The sequence below is a fragment of the Mirounga angustirostris genome, unplaced genomic scaffold, assembly GCF_029215605.1.
Source record: "Mirounga angustirostris isolate CCGP_5_RB_7025 unplaced genomic scaffold, mMirAng1.0.hap1 SCAF_4, whole genome shotgun sequence".
NCBI lineage: Eukaryota > Metazoa > Chordata > Mammalia > Carnivora > Phocidae > Mirounga > Mirounga angustirostris.
In genome coordinates this window covers 153,709,039-153,730,211 of record NW_026991712.1, presented here as the reverse complement: position 1 = coordinate 153,730,211, position 21,173 = coordinate 153,709,039, and the positions used below count along the sequence as shown (strand labels likewise).

Below are 21,173 nucleotides of genomic sequence, written 5' to 3'. Positions count from 1 at the left end.
CATCTACTCAACACTTACCGAGCATCTGCCCTATGCCTGTCCCTGTGCTGGGGGCTGGGGACATAGACACGAGGGAGGAAAACATGCTTTCAAGACAGTTACAACACAGGGTGATTTGGGATTCAAAAAATGGAGAGCTCTGGGAGTACAGAAGAAAGGTCCCTAGCTCAGCCTGGGGAGTCCAGGAAGGCCCCTTGGGAGAAAGACTTCTGAGCTGTGCTTCCTAGGTCCAGTGTTCACCAGGAGGCAAGAGAGAAGAGGGTCCTGGGAGAGGCGGGGCACATATGGAGCTGCAGGACTGAGCTGGCTGGGTGAGGCCCTGAACGTGGAGGAGCAAGGGGCCTGTCTGGGTGGGGCTTGAGGATGGTGGGGGGTAGTCAGGGGCTGAGAATGGAAAGAGAGGCTAGGAGCTTGGACTCCACCCCAAGGGCCGTGGGGGACATTAAAAGTTATTTCCAGCAGGGGAGTGGAGTGATCAGACTGCATTTTAGTAAACCCACCTTCTCCATCTCTTCGTAGTATGGTGGTTCATGAGGAGGCTAGGAGACCAGAGGGGAGGCGGTTGTCATGTCCTGCTGAGAGGAGGGTGCATCCATGTGGACTGGGAGGAGAAGGCAGGGGAGAAGGGGTCAGCTTGATGAGAAATGTAGGAAGTAGAACTACCGTGGTAGGCACGGGAAGGGTCAAGGATACTCCTGAGTCTCTCTGGTTTGGCCACATGGTAGATGGAGACACTTGGGCTGCGGTGCCTGTGAGGAAATGAGCCAGAGCCCATTCTGGCCTTGTTTGTGGCAGTTGAGGAGCCTTTAATTTATTTATTCAAGGGAAGATGTTGGAGTGTACTGGACCAGGGCTCAGGAGGAGAGTTGTTCGCACTGCTGACTTAGACTTTAATTTATTTCACAAATACTACATAGCACTGTTCCTGTGCCTGGTACTTTACAAATATTCAGTCCCCCAATCCTCACACAACTCTACGTGGTAGGTACTAATATCTCCATTTCATAGATGAGGAAACTGAGGCACAGAGAGGTTCAATGCTTGCCCATGGCCACGCAGCTAGTCATAAGTGAACCAAGGTGTGACCTTGGCTAACCTCAGAATCCACGCTCTTAACCTTGGTGGTTGTTAACAGAGACATGGTGGATGAAGCCTTGTTACTACATGAGATCACACAGAGTGACTCTGAGGATGGGACCTCAGGGAAATGCAACGAAGAAAAGAAGATTCTATTATGGAGTTGGGACAAGCTACTCTCAGCTTGCTGTTTACTAAGGCAAATAACTGCCCCTCTCTGGTCCTCCGTATCCTCTTCTGTTAAATGGGAATCGTTAACTACGTCCAGCCTGCTTCCTGGGAGGCTCAGATGAGGTAAAGAGGAGAAAGCCTTGGAGGAGGCCGAGGGGCTGAGCGCCTGGCATGCAGCAGGTGTGGGGACAGCGGTCGTGGGTGAGATGAGAAAGGCAGTGGGGGGGTTCTCTGAAGCTTCCCCCCAAATCTTCCTTTTCTTAGGCATTGGCCTCAGTGTTCTTTGAGTCCCTCAGGGGCCCAGGGGACAGAGAACCTTCTGAGAGGTCATGGGGGATGGACCCCTTTAGGGCCAGTAAGGCTAGGCCTACCCCTCCCCCCCTCTTTCCCACAGAGCTTCGGGGACTGGAGCGCCACCCCCCTCCACCTCCAATCTCTCATTCTCCTCTCCCTTCTGGGAAAGCCGATTAGGAGGTGGCCTCCTGCCTGCCCCCCTGACAAGTTTGTCTGAACTTCCAACAAAGGCCCTCAGAGGGCTGCAGAGGGAGGGCCTGGCCGCCCGGGAACCTGACACCACTGGCCCGGGATCACCCCAGCAGCCTAGGAAGCAGCTCCGTGGCCCTGCCCACCCTAGGGCAGGCCGGAATGTCTCAGGGAGCTTCTGGCCTCACAAAGGCCTGGGGGCTGGGCTGGGGGACACCTTCACCTGGGAGCCCCTCACAACAGGGAAGGCAACACAGACCAGGGCCCAGGAGGGTGGGTGGGGATATGCATACGTTCACACGCACACTCCCGTACACTCACAATTACACACATACCTTTTTCCTCCCTCGCCGCCCCCCACATCCTCTCTCTCATACACACGGGACATGCTGACTTGGACTGGACTCCACAATTTCAGGGTGTCTGTCTCTCCCCTACTCCTGGACACACCTCCCACACAAGCCCTCAGACACACAGCCCACAGTCTGTTGCTTGGATGTTCCGCACACACTCCTCCCACCCCCAGGCGTGCATTCCTCTCAGTTTACACTCCAGACAGGCGCCCCTCAATGTGCAGAGAGCTGCATCAGCTCCCCTCTATGTGCGGGCCTCCCTGGCTGCAATGGCCGCCTGCTGAGGCCCAGATGCCCCCGGGTGAGTCTGTCCTTGGCTCGAGCTGCTCCTCGGACACTCATGTCCCCCGAGCCCCACGTCTACCCTCACCCACCGTCCTCCCTCCCAGGGCTGCCTTCATGGGCCTGTGCCCTCAAGCCCTAGAATGTTCTGATGTTACCATCTTGAAATCCTTCACTTTTAAACAAGGGCCCCGCACTTTCATTTTGCACTGGACTCCACAAATCATATAGCTGGTCTGGCTCCCTCATCACAATCTCCCTCCGTCCGACTCACCGTCGCCCCACTTTTTTTTTTTTTAAGATTTATTTATTTATTTTTGAGAGAGAGAGAGAGAGTTGGGGGGAGGGGCAGAGGGAGAGAATCTCCAAGCAGACTCCCTGCTGAGCACAGAGCCCAATGCAGGGCTCCATCTCACCATGAGATCATGACCTGAGCTGAAATCAAGAGTCAGATGCTTAACCAACTGAGCCACCCAGTCGCCCCTCACCTGGCCCTTCCGTAGCTTCAGAAACTCAGTCTCCAGAAGGCTCTCAACGCTTTGCACCTGCCCTCTTCCTCTCACAGCTGAGGCTTCCCTCTCTGCCCCCAGCCCTCACCAGGCAGCTGAATGTGATGCATGAAGGAACTACTAAGAGCATCCTGTACTTCTATATCCCTCCTCCTAGTGTGACCTTAGGGCTCAGTGTCCTCATCTGTAAAATGGACTCAGGATAACACCTACTTCAGGGTTCTTTGTGAGGATTAGATGAGATAGCATCTGTAAAACACTTAGCACAAAGCCTGACATTTAGTAAATGCTCAATAAATACTTGTTATTTATTGCTGTTACAATACTAAGTGCTGGCAAACAAGATGGATTCAGCTCCTTGGCCCTATATACAGTCTAATAGGTAAAATAGAGATTATTTGAGTAATCACACATATAGAAATATAAAGTAGGGGGGGTGAATGAGGAGCACAGACCTCTGACCTCATGAGGTTTACAGCTAACAGGAGAGGCAATCTGAGGCTAGGATCAGGGATCCATCTGGGGTAGGCTGTAGTTCCATTAGGGGCCAGGGTCAAAGCTCTCTGTGTAGCTGGGATCAGGGATCAGCCGAGGCCAGGGGCAGGGCTCAGTCAGTCTAGGGCAAGTCACAGCTCAATTAGAGGTCAGAGTTGGGGCTCAGAATGGGCTGAGCTAAGTCTGTGACTGGGGCCAAGTCAGTTTCATTCCTAGCACTAATTCCCTGTGGGGCTGTTTAATAAACTGTAGGCTTCTCTGAACCTCTGTTTTGTCACTATAAAATGGGGAGATCTCTGCCTACCCCCAGGCTTGTGGGAATTGAGTGAGCTAAGAATGGAAGTGAAGGATTAAAGCTGCCATGCTGCTCAGGACTCCAAGCCTGGCCCCCTGGGGCTCTCCTCCCCCCTGCCAGGCCTGGGAGGTCTCGAAGTCCTTGCCTGCCTCTCCAGCTGCGGGGAAACCGCCACCTCAGCCCGGGATCGGTTCCAAGAGGAGTCTGGAGATTTCGCAAAGCCCTTTGAACAACAAAGGCCACAGGAGCGATATTTCCTCCTGGGGGCTGACCGCCCAGTGGCTCCTTTATCTTGGCAACTGGGCTTGGAGAGCGGTTCTTGGAAAGAGCTTGTGCGGGGCGTGTGCGGGTGTGTGTGAGTGTGAGCGTTTGTGCACAAAGCCGCTCTTTGTCGCCACCTCCACCTGAGCAGCCTGGCAGCCCTGGAAGTCTGGATCCTTCACAGGTCACCCCATCCGTCCCCTGGCCTCCATGCAGATGTGCTGGGCAGCCAGCAGGGAGGAGATTCTTTGGTTTTTCCTTTAAGATTCTCTCGGAGGAGAGAACTCCAAGAAAACAGGAGCTGCATTATCGCAGGAAGAATCCAGGTCAGGCCGAGGTGGATGCTTGACAACATGGGACAAATGGAAGGGAGTTTCAGTTCTTTTGGAAGGTACAGGACATCCTCAGAGCCCTGGGCCTCTCCCCGGCACACCCAGGCCCCCTGCAGGCAGCTTGGACAGGACAGCCTGAAAGGCTTCCCTCATTCAGGCTCACCTTCAGTCTGCCCTCTGTAAGCCGCCTAGAGAAAGACCGGTTGGCCCCCATCTGCCTCTCGGACTGTGGGATATGGGAAAAGTCCCGCTCAGGGTCTTAGTCCTGTTTTTCAGTCAGGCTTGGACTAAAGTCCCTTTGACTGGGCTGGATGGAAGCTACAGATACACAGGCAGGACCCTGAGTAGCTGGAAGAGGAGTCTCTCTGCCTGCCTTCGCATCTCCTTCTCCCCCATTCCAGACATCAGAATCCTGCTGAACCCAAGTGAATGGACAAGGGTGGGGGTGGCAGGTGGCCTACTGGAGGACTGGCCTTGGGGATGGTCTGGAGATTCCTGCTGCAGGTTCTGAGAATAGGCATCTGCAGGGGTCTCTGCAGTCCCCATTTGGGCAGGAGTCACCAAAATCCAGCCCCTGCTCACAAATCTGCAGGGATGGGAAGCTCATTACCAGGTCTATTGTGGAGTTCTTCTTCATACTGAGCTGAAATCAGCCACCTCCTCAACAGGCCTGGCCTGGGGTGGGGTTGGGGGGCTGTGCCCATAGGACATGTCTATTCATCCTGTTCTGGAACGTCCAACTAAACCATGTGGTACCTCACACACTCACAGTGCCCTTTCCCACATGTTTGCTCCGCTGATTCCTCCTGGGGAAAGCTTATTCATTGTTTAGAAGCCATTCACAAGCCACCCTCTCCAGGGGGCCTTGCCTGATCACACCAGGGCAGAGGAAGCCCCTTGCCTCTCTTGAGCCCTCTCGGCCACACCCAGACAGAACGCCCTGAGCAGGACTTGGCATGGCCCAAAGCCCGGCTCAGAGCTGGTGTTCAACCTAACTACCATTCTTGTCAAATTGAACTGGAGCTGTGGTGTGAAGGACAAGTTCTGCCTCGAACCTCGGGAACCGGATCCCTGTCTGCCCTTGCCGTGTGGCCTTAGGCAAGCTCTGGCTTTTTGGGCACCTCGGTGTCCTGTGTAGAGGTTGGAGGGTAGTCTATACGGGCTGCCTGCCGGCCTTGGACAACACTGGATTCTGAATGTCTTGCTGGGGTGTCTCTCCTATGTGGTATCACCCCCCCGCCCCCGGCATTTTCCTCAACTATTCCATCCAGCACCTCTCCCCATGCTGGGGTGCCCAGCTGTGGGTGCGGGTGGGGCTTAGAGGCCCTTCTGTGGCAAAGGCCTAGCAGCAGCCTAAGGAAGTGGGTGCAAGCGTCTCCGGGGATGGCACCCAAGGATGAGTGAGCACCCTCTGGCCACGTAGGGCCTCTCCCTTCTCTCTCTCACTCTTGGCGTCCGTAAGAGCTGAGGCTAGGCCCCTGTCTCTTCCGGAAGCTGTGGCCCTGACCTGGCACACAGGCTTCATCTCCTACCTCTGCCCCTGGAGTATTGATGTCCAGAGTTTAGGGACCACAGCCCAGTCTTCGTGAGGTGGATGGGAGGCACTCAGTCAGCTCATTTTACTGAGCACCACCTATGGGCCAGACAGGGCCGGGGCACTGGGGAGACAGTGCTGAATAAGACTGGCTCTGCTCCAAAGGCCCCGAGTGCTAGTGGGGAGACAGACGACACCCAGATCATCAGTGAAACAAATACACCTGGGGTGCTGAATGAGGGTTATGAAGAAACTAAAATAGGGAGTGGGGTCAAGGCTCAGTGCATGAGTGGGATCAGGGTTCAGCCAAGGAGACTGATGGAATGACCAGACCAAGAGTGAGGCCAGAATGACCAGACTGATCCATAGCCAGGTGGCCGGTGGGTGAGTAAAGAGATTGGCCCAGGCCTGGAGGCAGGACTGAAGGCTCCTGGGGGAGAGGGGGTAGGGAGGCGAGGTGGGATCTATTAAACTGATGACTCCAGACCCTAATCCTGTGCCAGGCCTAGGCGGGGAGTTGGGGGGGGCACCCCTGCTGGGGTGTAATTTCACGCTGAAGGGTCTGATGGGGCGTCCCAGGGACTGATCCTTTCTGGATCAGAAAACTCACTTCCCTTTGTCACACGCAGGGCGATTAATGCCTTAACCCTTTGTGGGCTGGCCTAGGGCCAGTCCTACCCCATCCCACCTCCAGCTCCTTGGGATCTAGTCAGAGCCCTTTACCTCCAGCCCAGGAAAGTCCTGGACCTGGTCATATTTGCAGGGAGGGGGATGCTGTCACTGAGGAAAGCCAGGGCTTGGGTTCCAAAACAACTTGCCCATGTGTCTGTTTCCTTGCACGCAGCTTCCCCAGGCCCTTCCTTGTGCCCCTAGAGAAGTGAACTCCCCACCCCTTCGTGCAGGTTCTTATAGCTCAGTTCAAGTCCAGTCTCCCTTAGGAGACCCGGGGTCTAGTGTAATCCACCAGCACAGCCTTCCCACATGTGCCGTGATGAGGGGCTCACCACCTCCCAAGGGGAGCCCCTCCCACTGGCAATAAGCAATAAAGCCCATAACCTCAAGAGTCCCGGGACCCATCAGTGAGGAATGAGCACTGGGTGCCCCAGGAGGCTTGGTCCCCTGAACACTCCCAAGCCATGCCTCCAGTAACACCCCAGGGATCTCCCCAGTCATTTTGTCCAGTGGTGGCATCCCAGCCTGGGCAGGTCATCACCGTCCGTCGCCCCAGCCTCTCCACCCTCCCTTGCTCACGTCACCCACCACCTGTCACTGTTCAAAGACCCACCAGGAAGTTGTCGAACCTTCTCTGGCCCCTCCCCTCGCTCCTCCCAGTCTAACTTCAGTGCCTCCCCTGCCGGCTCCCCTGCGGTGGGGGAGAGGGGCAGGGACCTGCTGGGCCTCTTCTAAGCTCTCTGGGTCTCTAAAACCCCAGCACCATTAAAAGAAAGCCCCTAAATGTTATTTACACTTCGGAGTCTTAAAAACCATTAACAAAAGCCACTTAATTCAATTATGTTCCTGGCTGGCTCAGTTCTCAGCACTGAGCAAGGGCCTCCCCTTGCCGCCTCCTCCCTCTGCCCGCCCCCCCCCCACTGTCATTGTGTTGGGCTAATGAGGTAAACTGAAGCGAGCCCTGTCCCCCCTGACAGGTTTATGAGAATTTAATAAAGCGTGGCCGGGACCAAATGAGTTGCCTCAGCCTCGGAGAGCTCATTGTCTTTGGCGTCAGCGTTTTTTGACTAGCGCTGTCCCCTCCCCCGCCCAGGCTCCTGCCTGGCTTGGCCCCCACTCCTGCCCTCACTGCCTCCCAAGGTGAGCTGGCCGGGGGGGCCTGGTAGAGGCCAGCTTGTGCCTGCTGGGCAAGGCGCCCAGGCTGAACCCTGAGTAGGGCCGAAACTGAATTGGTCCGTGTGTCCTGGGCACAGGTGTGTGGTCCCTTGTGCACCTCCCAGCCCTCACACACAACAGACCCCCGGAAGGTACAGGGACCCCTGGGACTTCTACTTCCTGACCCACACCCTCTTCACGCTCACGGGCCCCTGCCAACCTGAGGCTGAGGCCTGGCTGGTGCTACCTTGAGCATGATTCACTTTTTCTTTGCCTATTTGGAGTGACCAGCCAGAGTGAGCTCCCAGAGTGAAGGGGCTTCTCTTCCTGCCGGCCCTCAGTCATGGCCTGGTCCATGGAAGGACACCTTCTCCTTACATTGTCCCTCAAAGGTAACAAGGGGTAGACAACAAAAGGGATTTGCCCAAGATTCCTTGGGAGTCAGAAGTACAGATGGGGGCTCCTGGGTGGCTCAGTTGGTTAAGTGACTGCCTTCGGCTCAGGTCATGATCCTGGAGTCCCGGGATCGAGTCCCGCATCGGGCTCCCTGCTCGGCAGGGAGTCTGCTTCTCCCTCTCCCACTCCCCGTTTGTGTTCCCTCTCTCGCTGTGTCTTTCTCTGTCAAATAAATAAATAAAATCTTAAAAAAAAAAAAAAAAAAGAAGTACAGATGGAAGAAACTCCCAGCCTGGGGGCCCCGCAGACACACAAGCAGGCAGGAAGGCCCCACCTGGAGCTCCAGGGGTATCTGGAGAAGGCCCAGCTGTCCTTTCTTCCTCATGTCCTGGACAGCCTTTCTCTGCCTGGCCTCTCAGGGGTCCAATGTCCAGGAGTTTCTGGACGATTCAGAGACCTAGAATTCCTTCTCTTACCCTCAAAAGTATTTCTAGGAGTTATTTCCTTCTGGGGCTGAAACCTGACTCAGTCTGTGATCAGGATGAAAATTCAGTCTTTGTCCAGGGTCAGGGTTCAATGTATGGATCAGGGTCAGAGTTCAGGTTGGGACCAGATTGAGGGCTCAGTGTATGGATCAGGGTCAGGATTCAGTCTGTCACAAGAATAGAGGCTTAATATATGTCCATGATCAAGACTCAGTCTGTGCCCCAAGGTTCAATCTTTGATAAAAGATCAGGGTTTAGTCAATGGACTGAGTCAGAACTGTCTAAGATCAGGATCAGGATTCCGTGTAGCGACCAGGCAGGGTCAAGGCTCAGAGTGTGACCAGATTTAGGTTAGGACTCAGTATGGACTGGGGTGAGGGCTCAGTCTAAGACCAAGGTGAAGGTTCAGTCTATGACCGGACTCAGGACTTACCTGTGACCTTGATAAAATCTGTCTTTGTCCGGAGTCAGGCCTCCTGCTATAATGTCAGGTTTCAGGGTTGGAGGTGTCAGTAAATCTGGGTGACTTAGCACCCCCTACCTCTTATATGCCCAATTCCTTGCTCCCCCTCTTCCTCGGGGCATTGGCCCTCAGAAGGGGAAAAGGCAAAGTTGTGCAGCCTGGCTGGGCTAAGCGGTCTCTATCCCCTGTCATGTGCCCAGGGTGCCCTCTCGTGGCCCTCCTTAGCAGTGCCGATTTCCTGAGGCTTAGCCAATCTATCGGGCCATTTCCTACTTTTGGGAGCCTGGCGCTCAAGCGTATCCATCATTGCCCATCTAGCTAGCTCTATATTCCTGTGTCACCCTACCTCCCACAAAGAAGCAGAAAACAGGAATTGGTCTGTTCAGGGGAACTCCCACACACGTAAGGAGATTTTTCTCCTTTTCTGACCAGAGCGGGCATCTTAATAATAGCCTATTACCAGAGACCTCTGGTCTTGGCCGTGGGATAAGATCCACACCTTTTACTCATTCGGTCATTCAACAAATATCTAATGCCAGGTGAGTACTTGAGTGCAGAGCGGAACTGCTAATCTTTCGGAGCTCACATTCTACTCACTTGTCCCAAATCCCTAACTCCTAGACCACAGACCTCATCAGAAAGGCACTTCTATCAGCAGAAGGTTAGGCAAGATTCATAGCTCGGCAATTCAGGGCTCCTTCCCTCCTCTAGATCCAGAGGTTTCTAGACTATTCTAGATTCTGAGTTCTCGGTCTTCACCTCTCCTCAGTTGCCTCATCTAGACTCATGGCTTCCCCACCACCCATATGCCAATGGCTTTTAAATTCGTATCCTCTTTCCAGAATTCAGGGTTGTGTCTCCAGCAACTCCAGGACAGCTCCACTGGGTTAACAGACCTTTCACCTTACCACAGCCCTGGCTCTTGCCCAACCCTATGCCCAGCTGCTCAAACCAAAATTCTAGAAGTTCCTCCTAGATTTCTCTCTTTCACTCCTCTTGAACTTCTCCAACAGGGAGACCTCAAAAATGGGTGTAGAATCTGTCCACTTCCCAGCCACCACTCCAGTCCCAGCCCCCAGCATCTCTCACTGCAATAACCTCCCAACCCGCCCCATTTTCTCTCTTGCCCCTCAACACTCTATTTTCCACACAGCAGGCAGAGCGACCTTTACAATCATAAATCAGACCACGTCACTTCTCTGCTTAAAACCCTCCAGTGGCTCCACTTCACTGAGAATAAAAGCCCAACCCTGCACCCTGGCTTACTAAGCTGTACATGAGCTGAGCAGCATGCCCCCTCCCCTCCCTCCCCAACTGCATCTCCCACCCCTGTCCCTACAGCCCTTCTTTCTTGACCGGACACACAGAGGCGAAGCTCATTCTCACCTTAGGCCTTTAGCACTGGCCATTTCCTGAGTTTGAAATGTTCTTGCCCTAGACCTGTGCGTGGCTGACTCTTGTCCGTCAGAGCTCAGCTTAAATGTCACCTCTCAGAGAAAACCTCCCCAGCCACTCAACAAGTCCCTTATTGTGATTTTCTGCATAGCACTTCCACTAGCTAATATTTTTTGTCTTGTTTACTTACTTACTTACTTACTTGTTTATCTTCCGTCTCCTCCAAGTAGAATGTAAGCCCCTCCTGAATCCGGTCAGAGCTTGCTTGCTCACTGCTATATTTCCAGTGCTGGACACACAGCAGGGCTCAGGAATTGTTTAATTAATTAGTAAAAAATGGTCCTAAGTGGCTGCCCTCATTTCTTCCAATGGAAGAGAGGGAGGAGATCCGAGTTCCCAGCTCCTTAGTGGGCTCCCCCGTCCCACGCTATCAGGAATTCCCTCCGGGAAGTGGGGCTCACTTAACCACCCCTGAGCCCTGAAGGCCCCAGGAAGCACCCCTCCTTTCAGAAGAACCAGCTTTGTGTTCTGCCCTGCAGCTCCTGGACTTCTGAGGACAGGCCCTGGCGACTCAATTCTCAGAATCTCAGGGAGGGAGTGGGGGGTCTGGCCCTCCTCCCCGTGCTCCTCTGCAGTGTCCCTGCAAGAGTCACTCATCCCTGCTCAAATTCCTCGAGGGCAGGGAACTTGCTGCCCTGTGCTGTCAGAGTTGTGTCCTCACTTTCCACAGACTGGCCCCCTGGAGCCTGCCTGAGAGGGGCCTGCAGACCAGCGGGGGCAGAGCAATAGTCCAGCTGTGTGTGAGAGAGAGGGGTGCTTCCAGGCCTCGCCGGCTCCTCAGGGGGGAACTGCCCTAGAAGGGCCTGAAGGAGTGTGAGGGGAGGAGATCCCTGGAGTGGCAGGCCTGGAAAGGTACGGGGGTGGGGGGGTGAGGGAGTGGTTACTAGGGCTGGGTGATCGCAGAGTGGACCCTGGGGCATGGAGACTATCTCCTGGTGTGCCTGGGGTGGGGGGAGGGGGCACAGATGGGACAAACGATGACCTTCCGCTGGGGGTGGCCGTGGAAGGGAGACTCCAGGGAGTGCACCCCCCATTCTATTCACTCATACCATCCATCTGTGGCCCACTGCCTTGAGCGCTTAGCACATGCTCACTCTTCCTCCCCAGCAGCCAGGCTCCCAGACAGGATCTGGAAGTCTTTGGCGGGGAGAAGAGGAAGGAGCCCTGGTGATGTAATTCCAGGCCTCTGCCAGCAGGTGGGAGAGGGGTTGGGGCTGGGCCTAGCATACCAGGGCTAGAATCTGGGGTGCCTCCTCCTAAGGAGGGTGGCTCAGACCACCTCCGGAGGCAGCAGCGGTGGCCCCTCTCACCTCCTGCTCTACCAAGGCAGCAGCAGATGGCGTCTGAGGCTGCAGACCAGTGATCCAGAAGCGACGAGACAGGCCTGAGCCTGAGAAGGCGGCCTTCCTTGCGTGTGGGTGTGTGAGCGCGCGCGTGCACACACGGTGGGGGTGGGGCAGTGCTCTGCGGGGAGGTCATCAGCTCCAGGGCCTGGATGCTTCAAAAGTTAGGGCGCATCGATCCCTGTGAATTAATAGAGATGACCTGCTTAGCACCTACGGAGACAGACCCTCTCTTCTCCAGGTCAGCGGGTGGGAGTGAGCAGGAGAGGCAGAGGCAGAGAGGGGGTCAGCCCTTCCCAGCGCTGGTGGGGAGTCCCAGACCAGGCCAGAAGAGCAGTAGAGCCCACCCTGGAAATAAAAAGGGAGGCCGATGAAGCCAAAGGTGGATGGGCAGGGAGTTGTGGCCAACAAGGGGTCCGCCACCATCACTGGGCCCTGCTTTTCTGCGGCCCTGCAGTGAGAGGAGGGGCTGGCCCAGAATTGCAGTACCCCACCCCACCCTCCGCTTGCCGCCCGGGCCCCAGGAACCTTGCTTCTTCCTGTGAGGCAGCTTCCCTCCCTCTACCAGATGCCCCGGCCCGCCTGGGCAGAGCATAGGCAGGCCAGGAGAAAGCTGTAGGCTTTGCAGAGCCCTGGGGAGCCCTTCTCTCAGCCTTCTCACTGGGTGACTCACCCCTTAACCACCACCACACACACCCACACACACATTCACATTCATGTGTGATGTCAGTGTTACCCAAACACTCCCACGCTCCCCATCTCATATGTGTAGCCAGGCAACCCCACGCACAGACACACTCATATATTCATCCAGGCCCCACTCTCTCACGCCTGTTCCCACGGATGTTCACAGTCACATGCTCCGCTCCCCTGGGGTCCCCTTCCAGGTCTCCAAGAGGGGCTGGTGCTAGGCAGATGAAGCACTTGGCTGAGAGGATCCCCGGAATCAAGGGTGCTCAGCCCAAAGCTCCGCAGTCAGTCCCTCCCTCCAGGCTGCACCATCACAGAGGACTTGACTCAAAAAAGGTGCTTTATTGAGGAGAGAGGCACATCGGGATGGCACAGTGCAGATCACACTGAGTGAGGCCTTCCTGGTTGGAGGAGCGCGCTCACCGTTCACCCCTGTCTGGGCTTCACCCGCAGCTCCCCCTGCTCTACCAGTCAGTGAGGTGCTCAACCCAGCTCTATCTTAGGAGACTACCCTGGCTCAAATCAGGACCCCCCCCCCATTAATGCCAAAAGATCATGTTGGGGGTAGAGACAAGGAGGGCAGGGAGGAGCAGAAGGGGAAGCTGGTGGCCTTTCACAGTGCGTAGGGACAGGAGACAGCCCAGGTTGACATTCCTCCCTGCCCCTGCTTCCTCCCACCCCTGGGGTCAGGTGCCTTGCTGGGAGTTCGACGCTCTCAGAGCGGCTCCGTTCCCAGTGCCCACGTGCCATGGTGGTGGTGGTTGTGTGAGGGATGGAAGGTGTGTGGGGGGGGCATTTCATCGAGTCTGGGGAGTGAGGTCAAGTAAGGCCCAGCCGACCCCACTTAAAGGGCCAAGGCACTGCTCCCTCCTTTGGTGAGTGTGCCTCCTCCCTGTCACATTCTCCCTTCCAGAAGTTCCAGACGTGGGACAGATGAGGCCACCTGTGCCCAGCATCGGACCCATAGGGCCACATTTTCTCTTTTCTTTTCCTTCCTCTCCCCCACTCCTCTTTTTCCTTAAGCGGCACCGAACGCACGGCGCCCGGACGGGGAGTCAGGGCCCGGCACCGGCTCCGCTAGGGGGCGACGCGCTCCCGGGGCAGGTTGAGCTGGCCGCCCTCGGTGCGCGGCGCGTAGACGGCTGCGGGCGCGGGGGCGTCCAGGGCGAAGGGGCCGGGGCTGGATCGGCCCGAGGACGCGGCCGAGGCGGCGGGGCTGAGCTGCACGGCCGTGGTGTCCTGCGCCGTGCGCTCGCTGCTCTCCATCTCCAGCGCCACCGGCCCGCCGCCGCCCCGGCCCGGGCCCGAGGCCGCCGCCGAGCGCGGACGGGGCGCGGGGCCCCGGCGGCTACACGCGCAGCAGGCGGCGAAGCAGCCGAGCGCCAGCGCCAGCAGCGCCGGCCCCACCACGAGCGGCGCGTTGCTCCGGGCCGGGAAGGCGGCGAAGGCGCCCACCAGCGTCACGTTCACGCCCGCCAGCAGCACGCACAGGCCGCAGGCGCCGAACAGCGCCGGCGACGGCAGCCCGGGCGGGCGGCCCCGAGCGCGGCTCGCGGGCGCCCGGGCCGCCGGGCCTCGGCTCTGCTCCGGGGGCGGCATGGGCCTGGGGCCGCCGGGCACGCGTCAGGCTCCGTCCTGCCGCCGGCCCGGCCCGGCCCGCATGGCGGCGCAGCTCACGGTCGTCCTGGTCGTCCTGGTCGTCCTGCGGGCACAGAGCGGGAGGGACGGTCAGCGGGGACTCGGCTGCCACCACTCTCGGCTCTGTGGCTACGTTCAGTGCCTGGCCAGCCCCTTGCCTCTGCCTCGGGGAAGCACAACCCATCCTGTATGGGAAGAGTCTGCCCAGCGTTTCCCCCTCAGGCCCTGGAGTCTCTGGTGGCCATCCTCTCTCTAGTGCTCCAGACAGACACAGCCCCTCCACCTCCTCTCCTCCAGGAAGCCTTCCTGCATTAATTAAATTAAGCGAGTGAATGGCTGTAAGGTGTTCAGCAGGTGCCTAGGTGCTCATCAAATGATAATCATCCTGATCAGTAGTCCTAATTAGAGGGCAGATATCAGCTCTTGAATTTAGACAACTTCCTCCATCCCCCAAGTGCAAGAAGCCTTAGAAATCATCTGCTCAAGGAAATCATCCCTCCTTGTCCAGATCAGGAACCTGAAGCCCAGAGAGGTCTAGCAATTTACCCGAGTCAGGACCAGGACCCAATGACCTTGCCACCTGGCCTGGGTGTCCTTGCCCTAGGCTCTGGTAGGCACGGCAGTGACATTAACTTTCCTGAACATCAGATGAGGCCCTGGAGTGAGTGGCCACGTGAGAGTGAGGAGCCCTGATGTTTCAGATGGCCAGTGAGAAGGGACAGTGTCTACACAGGCTGGAGCAGACCCAAGATCCTCTGTAGACTGGGCTTTGTATTAGATTCCAACCCTACCCCCATCCCACCCCCAGGATTCTACTATTGAACCTGGACTTGAAAGCCCAATCACTGCGTGTTAGAATTCCTTTCTAGGATTCTCTGTTATATCTGGTTCTGGGATCGATCACTGGATTCTAGAATTCTGGGAGTGCATGCAGAAGCAAGGGTAATGTAATTAGAATCTAGAGATTTATGGCTTCTGAGAATTCTGTTCTAGAACATGAAATCACAGGTATAAAGGCCCTCAAAGGATAAGATCATAGCTATGGAGCTGTGTTAGAACTGTGGAAAAAACATCAGAAAAGGGCTCTGAGTGGGGATGAGAGAGGAGTAATGGGGTAGTGGTACCACCGGGGAGCAAAGCCTGCCGGATGAGCAACTGAGCATGACGTGGACAAGTGGCCTCTCTGTGCTTCGGTGTTAACACCTATAACAGAACCTACCTCGTAGGGTGTAGTGATAATTAACTGCTTTCAGCTGAATCAAGTGCTTGGAACAGTGCCTAGAACATGGTGAGAATTCAGTAAATGTTAGCCATGTTGTCATCGTGGTGGTTGCCAGAGAAGAGGCCAAAAGGTCTCAGATCTGGAGAGGCTCGTCAGAGTTTGGAAACAGAACAGTTGATCTATCCCCCAGGTCATGCTCAGCCTCAGGGCTGAGATTGTCCTTCCTGAGCGTCCAAAGCCTGCACACCTTGGAGCTGGAGAGAGTCTGATGACTGGGTGAGTGAAAGCGAAGGCTAGTGCCAGGGAGGGACAGCATACTCCTCACTCGGGACAGCCTTGCTCTGCCTGGCCTCTCGGTTTGCAGTAACATCTAATTTAGTTTTTACGGCATGAGATTAGGCATTTCTGTTCTATCCCCATTCTATAGATGAGTATGTTGAAGCACAAAAAGATTAACTAAATTCCCCCAAGACCTCTGAGTGGCCGTGGCCCTGTCAGGACTCGAAACCTGGTGTCCGGGCCCTCTAGCCTGAGCTCTCAGCCTAGCCTCTGGCTAGGTTTGCTGAATGCTGGTGGAGCGGCTGGAGCCTGGGGCTGGAACTCTCCTCAGGCCCTGTAGATAAGCTCCTGTAATCAGCACTTACACTGCTCACATGTCAACAACAGAAGACGGGGCCAGCGTGTTGTGTGCATCTCTCCAGAAAGGTAAACTCACTTTTCTCCTTCCTTGGCTTAGCATACTCAGTGCAACACAGGCCCTAAGCAACGGCTTCAGCTTCCAAGGGCTAACTGCCAATGAGTGATTCTTATCTGCTCCTGGATAGAACTACTCCCGGAGTCCCCACCCCAGGCAGGGATAGGGCTCAGGGCCCGTGGGTGTCTCCACCCTGGCTGATTGGGATCTGCGGTGCAAAGGGCGGTCGCAGTTCAGTTTGGGCCACCATCTCCCTCGGGCGGACTGTGACCCTCCAGCTGGGGCTGTTGCGACGTTGGATACTGCCCCGCGGCAGGTGCTCTGGCAGGCTCTGGGGGGGGGGGTCATCGGTGCTATTCACCAGATCTTTTGGCGTCTCCCCGTTCTGAACACATGTCATGATTGCACTTCCTGGCCAGTCTGTGATCATTGGCCACGTGAGGGGTTCTGGCCAATGAATTGTACGGTGCAGCACTTGCCCGCTCCGTCGCTTCTGGAGTGTTTAATTACAGAAGCAGGAACCTTTGAGGTGATGCTCTTGCTTTCCCGAATCCTTCAAGCCTTTCTACTTCATCCGAAGCCCAGCCCTCGACCTCATTGCCTGAGCAGGAAGGAAGGTCATGGCTCCGAATCTTAAGTTGTTGGGACTAGAACACACCTTCGCTTTAGTGAGCACTCCAGGCTGCTGAGCTGGTAGAAATCACCTAGTTCAAGCTCTTCCTCTATGGATGGGGGAAACTGAGGCTTGGAATGAGAAAGCTCAGGGAGGGAGTCTGGGGCCCAGGCCTGACCAGAACCGTGCTTTCCTCCCCCAGGAAGGACCCTGACCACTGTCATTCAGCGGCCCATGACCCCGATCAAGCAGTCACCCTCCCTGCTGCCCTGCCTCTGGCAGGAGAGGCCCTGTGGTCTCTGTCTGGGAGTCTAGGCCGGAAGCGCTTTGGGGCAGAGGCAGACACTAGAGGCTAAGCCTCAGATGACCAAGACTCTCGACTTTGGCTTGGGTGCGCAACTTGGGGGATCGGGCCCCTCTCCGGGCCTCAGCCGTCAGAATGCAGGGAAAGGTTTAACCGGGTTGTTGTCTCTGAACGCCTCAACCTGCTGTCTCGCTCACCTACCTGCGGTGTGTGGAGGTGAAAATGGGAACCTGCTCAGAAATTTACTGTCAAAATATCAAACGGTTTCTGAAAAATGGTACATTGATCTGTGATACGGCTATTTTGGGTTGGGATTAGGTCACTCCCCTGAGAAGCCACCTGCTGCCCAGGGGTTCTGGTCCCTCTCTAGTGACTCTGTGCTAAGCACTTTTCCTACACGAATACAGTCAGTCTTTCCTACAACCCCGAGACCTGCTGCAGTCCTGAACCCAGGATGCCGTGAGGAAACCAAGGCTCACAGAGGGGAAGGAACTTGCCCTGGTTTACTCCGCTGTAACCAGTAAAGCTGGGGTTCAAACCCAGGTCTGTCAGACTGAAAAGCCCATGTTTCCCCTATTACCAGAACTTCCGCTACGGGAAGGTGTAGAGATGTTTGACTATTTTAAAAAAATGTACTAATTGATTATTACTATCCAGCTAATCATCAACAAGCTTGAGGCCCAAGGAGGATGGTCCTCAGTAGGGGGAGGCGAGAGCCCCTGGAAAGGGGAGTCTCTGCCTGAAGCCCCTTCAGTTCAGCTGGCCAGCCCCGCGCCCCCTGCCCAGTCCATGGACCTGGGAGGTCTGTGTTCTGCAAGAGCGGCTGCTTGACCAGGGGCAGCTGCCAGGCCTCCCGACCCTGGGGTCCTGCTCCAAGCGCTCAGGAGCCTCTGGGCGAAGGGGCTGGGGCTTCCGTCCAGGCAGCAGCTGCTAGTCCCAGCCCCTGTCCTCTGGGTGGGATCGAGTCCCTTGTTTGCTCAGTCTGGCTCTTTACTCCGCACTGTGAACCCCTCCACTCCCCTTCATCTTAGCCCTTCTGCTCCCCCTCCGCTGAAAGTCTGGGCCAACTCTCAGGCCCCCAATACTTCTAGCACGCTGTCTATCCCCAGCCCTCTCCCTATCGTCAGGGAGCCTCCCACACCACCATTACTCAGGGCTGGCTTATTCACTACCCTGAAAGCTCTCAGCTTCTGCCCGCTGAATTGTGCCTCCCCAGAGCCCACAGAGCTGCTCCCACCCCCACCCCAGTCCATCCACAGGCCACCCCTGCCCCCTCACAGATTCCCCAGGCTGGAACTAAGGCTTGAGGATGAGGTCTGAAGGTGTGGCTACCCATCTCCTGCATGACTCCTGGGCCCCATCATCCTAATCCCTGAGTGCCTGTGCGCGCGCACACAGACACGCACACGCACATGCGGGCACACGCGCGCACACACGCACTCACACGTGCACGCACACACACAATCAGTGAGCAGACATACCCAGAAATACACGCACAGATGATGGACACTGTGAGGGCTGCAGACGCAGGCCAGCACACAGACAGCCCCTCTCTCAGCGGCCTGCCTAACCAGTGGACATGCCGCTGCCCAGTAGAGGCTCTGGAGTTCTCTCCGCCTGGCAGTGTGTGTGTGGCGGGGGGCGGGAGGGGGCAATTTGGAGATAAGCAGAGCTGGCGCCTATTCGAGGGGTAACGGGACTTCCATTCTTGCTGCTCTGAGGGCGCCCTCCCCTTTACCGTGGGTCCCCATGCCTGCAACAGGCAAGGTCCTTGAAGCTCTCCTCACTGGGGCTCGGGTTTGCTCTTGGGAAAGTGGGAGTTCGGTCTAGATGATCTCTGCCAGCCCAGCAGGCTCCAGCTTCCCGCACAGCTGAGGGGCCCCGGGGACCTCGGACTCTGCAGTGATCACAGCTCTGTGGTCATCAGACCAAGTCTGCACCGAGGCAGGCGAGGTGCTCCTGGCTGCCCCGGGCCTCCTGCTCTCGTCCAGTCTGCCCCGGGGCTCGCTGACTTGCCCACCAGACTCCTTGGGCCACAGCCCCCAGCAGGGGCCGTGTCCGTGGCCAGACTTGGATCTCCAGCCTCAGTCTGGGCCTCTGCCTCCCCTCCACGCAACTCAGCTGCCTGGAGCTCGTGGGGGGGTGGGGGGAGGGACTGCGGGCTGCCTGGTGTGGAGGTGGCCTTCCTGCCCTCCAGCCCAAGTCCCCCACTCCGAGGGACTTCAGCATCCTTGGCTCAACCGCCCCATCCTGTGCCCTCCTAGTTGGTTGGCTTCTCATCTCCAGGGCCCAATTCCTCCATTCCACCTCAGCGACCCTCTCCCTCACCAGCCCCGGGGCCTCATCACCCCTGTCAGCACCACGAGCCATTCCAGCTCTGAGAGACCCAGCCATCCTACCCTTGACTATACCCTCACTGCTACCACTCTAGACACCCCGGCACGGCACCTACTGTGTGCTGAACACTCTTCGAAGCCCTTTGCATATGTTATATATCATCTCGGTTAAGGCCCGTGACAGCTCCACAGGCGGATGCTATTGCCACCTCTGTTTTCAGATGGGAACGCAGAGGCTCCGAGAGGTTGTCTTAGTTGCCCAGGGTCATAGACATGGTGATAATATGTGGCAGATCTGGGATTCACACCTAGGTGGTGCGGCTTCCAAACGCGTGCCCTTGGCCGTGACTCCGTGCTGCCTCTTGCTGTGACTGTTCTCTGATCTGGGGCCGTCCTGCAGCTCTCAGCATTTCCTCCAGAGCCTCTTGCCCCCACGTCCTTCTGCATACTACCTGACCCGTGACTCCCTTGCAATTTACCTTGTCTTGCAGCTTAACTTCTTCCTTTGTCCTTCTGCCAAAGCCGCCCAGCAAAGCCTCCACCCTGCCTCCTCCAAGTCTATGCCCAAACTGCTAAGCCTCATGGGTGAAAAGGAAATCACCAGCCAGCACGTCTCTGGGATCACTCAGACCTTCAAGGCTCCGGGGGAACCTTCCCCCCACCCAGTCAGTGCTCATCAGCCCCCTCACTGGGACCACACCTCCTCCTGGATGCACTCATGCCCCTCCCGTCCTAAAACAAAACCAGACCCTCCTTCAACCCCACATCTGCCTCCACTTAACACCCTCTCCCCTTCCTCAAAGCACTGTCTACACTCCCTACCTGTCTACACTTTACCTCTGCAAGGCTCATTCCACTCCAATCTGGTTGCTGTCCCATCACGCTCTCTCTCTCCTCATTGCTGAAATCAGCAGACGAGGTTCAGTCCTTAGCTAACCCGACCTCTCCACAGCTTTGGCCCTGCTGAACCCTCCCTCTGGAAGCATTCCCTTCCTCTTGGAAACAGGCTCCTTAAACTTCATCTTCTCCCACAAAGCCCAGATACCCAGCCAGAAACCCGGATTTCAGCCTCGCTCTTCCTTCTCCCTCAGGCTTTCCTCCACACGTTTCCAACCCAATCCATCGCCAGTCCCCTGCAGATTCTTCCCTCTGTGTCTCTAGAAACCATCCCTTCCTCTTCAGTCTCCATGCTGCCCCACCCACTCCCCTCCCCCATCTCTCCCTGCTGCATCCCTCCTGGGCTCCCCACTGCTGCCTCCTGGCTGGCTTCTTCCAGGTGGCCCCCTTGATTTTGCTCAAGTGGAGCCGAACTCAGCAGGTGCAGTCAGGTGAACATGCTGCCCCTTGTGCCTGAAACGTGGTCGACTTCCCCTTCACCTGGTTAACTCCAGCTCAACCCTCGGAGTGCAGCTGGGCAGTCACTTCCGCCAGAAAGCTTTGCCCAACTCCCCAGATCCGCAGGTCAAGTCAGGTGTCTGGGTCTGCATCCTCCAGCGTTCGTCCTGGAAGACCAGCATTATATCCACCTTATAGCTGCAGTGGAGTGCCTGACTGTCCCCAGGGGCCCAGGGAATGCTGGTTAAACAAATGGTGAAGAGAGGAGTTGGTCACAGGGGTGTCCTGCCTTCCTGGCTTCACCTGGGTCCTGGTTTTGAAGTGACTCTGTGCCCACTTCTCTCTGATTCCCTGATCACTTTGGGCCTTGGAAAGTGGTGGCTGTCAGCAGGGCCGGGACTGGAGGTGGGTCCTGGGGCAGATTCTCACGGAGTTACATAGAACAGGGAGGGATCAGGGTCAGCAGAGGGGCCCAGGGCAGCCACTGCATGCTATATGTCCCCTTCCCTTGTTTCCCTCTACGTCTTTCTCATCTCTTTTCGGAGAAGTCTGTCCTGGGCTACAGGTACCTGACCTCTTG

The 21,173-nt window shown here is 56.5% G+C and overlaps 1 protein-coding gene across 1 annotated transcript; it reads right to left on the bottom strand.

Moving 5' to 3' along the window:
• Nucleotides 1–12,873: 12,873 nt before the first annotated feature.
• Nucleotides 12,874–14,050, bottom strand: TMEM275 (transmembrane protein 275). The gene has a single exon (XM_045895429.2). It carries the CDS (start codon nt 14,048–14,050, stop codon nt 13,529–13,531), a length of 522 nt encoding a protein of 173 aa, XP_045751385.1. The 3' UTR covers nt 12,874–13,528.
• Nucleotides 14,051–21,173: the final 7,123 nt, after the last annotated feature.

Coding starts and splice junctions, on each gene's coding strand:
- TMEM275 (XM_045895429.2), bottom strand. CDS start 14,050: ATGCCGCCCCCGGAGCAGAGCCGAGGCCCGGCGGCCCGGGCGCCCGCG.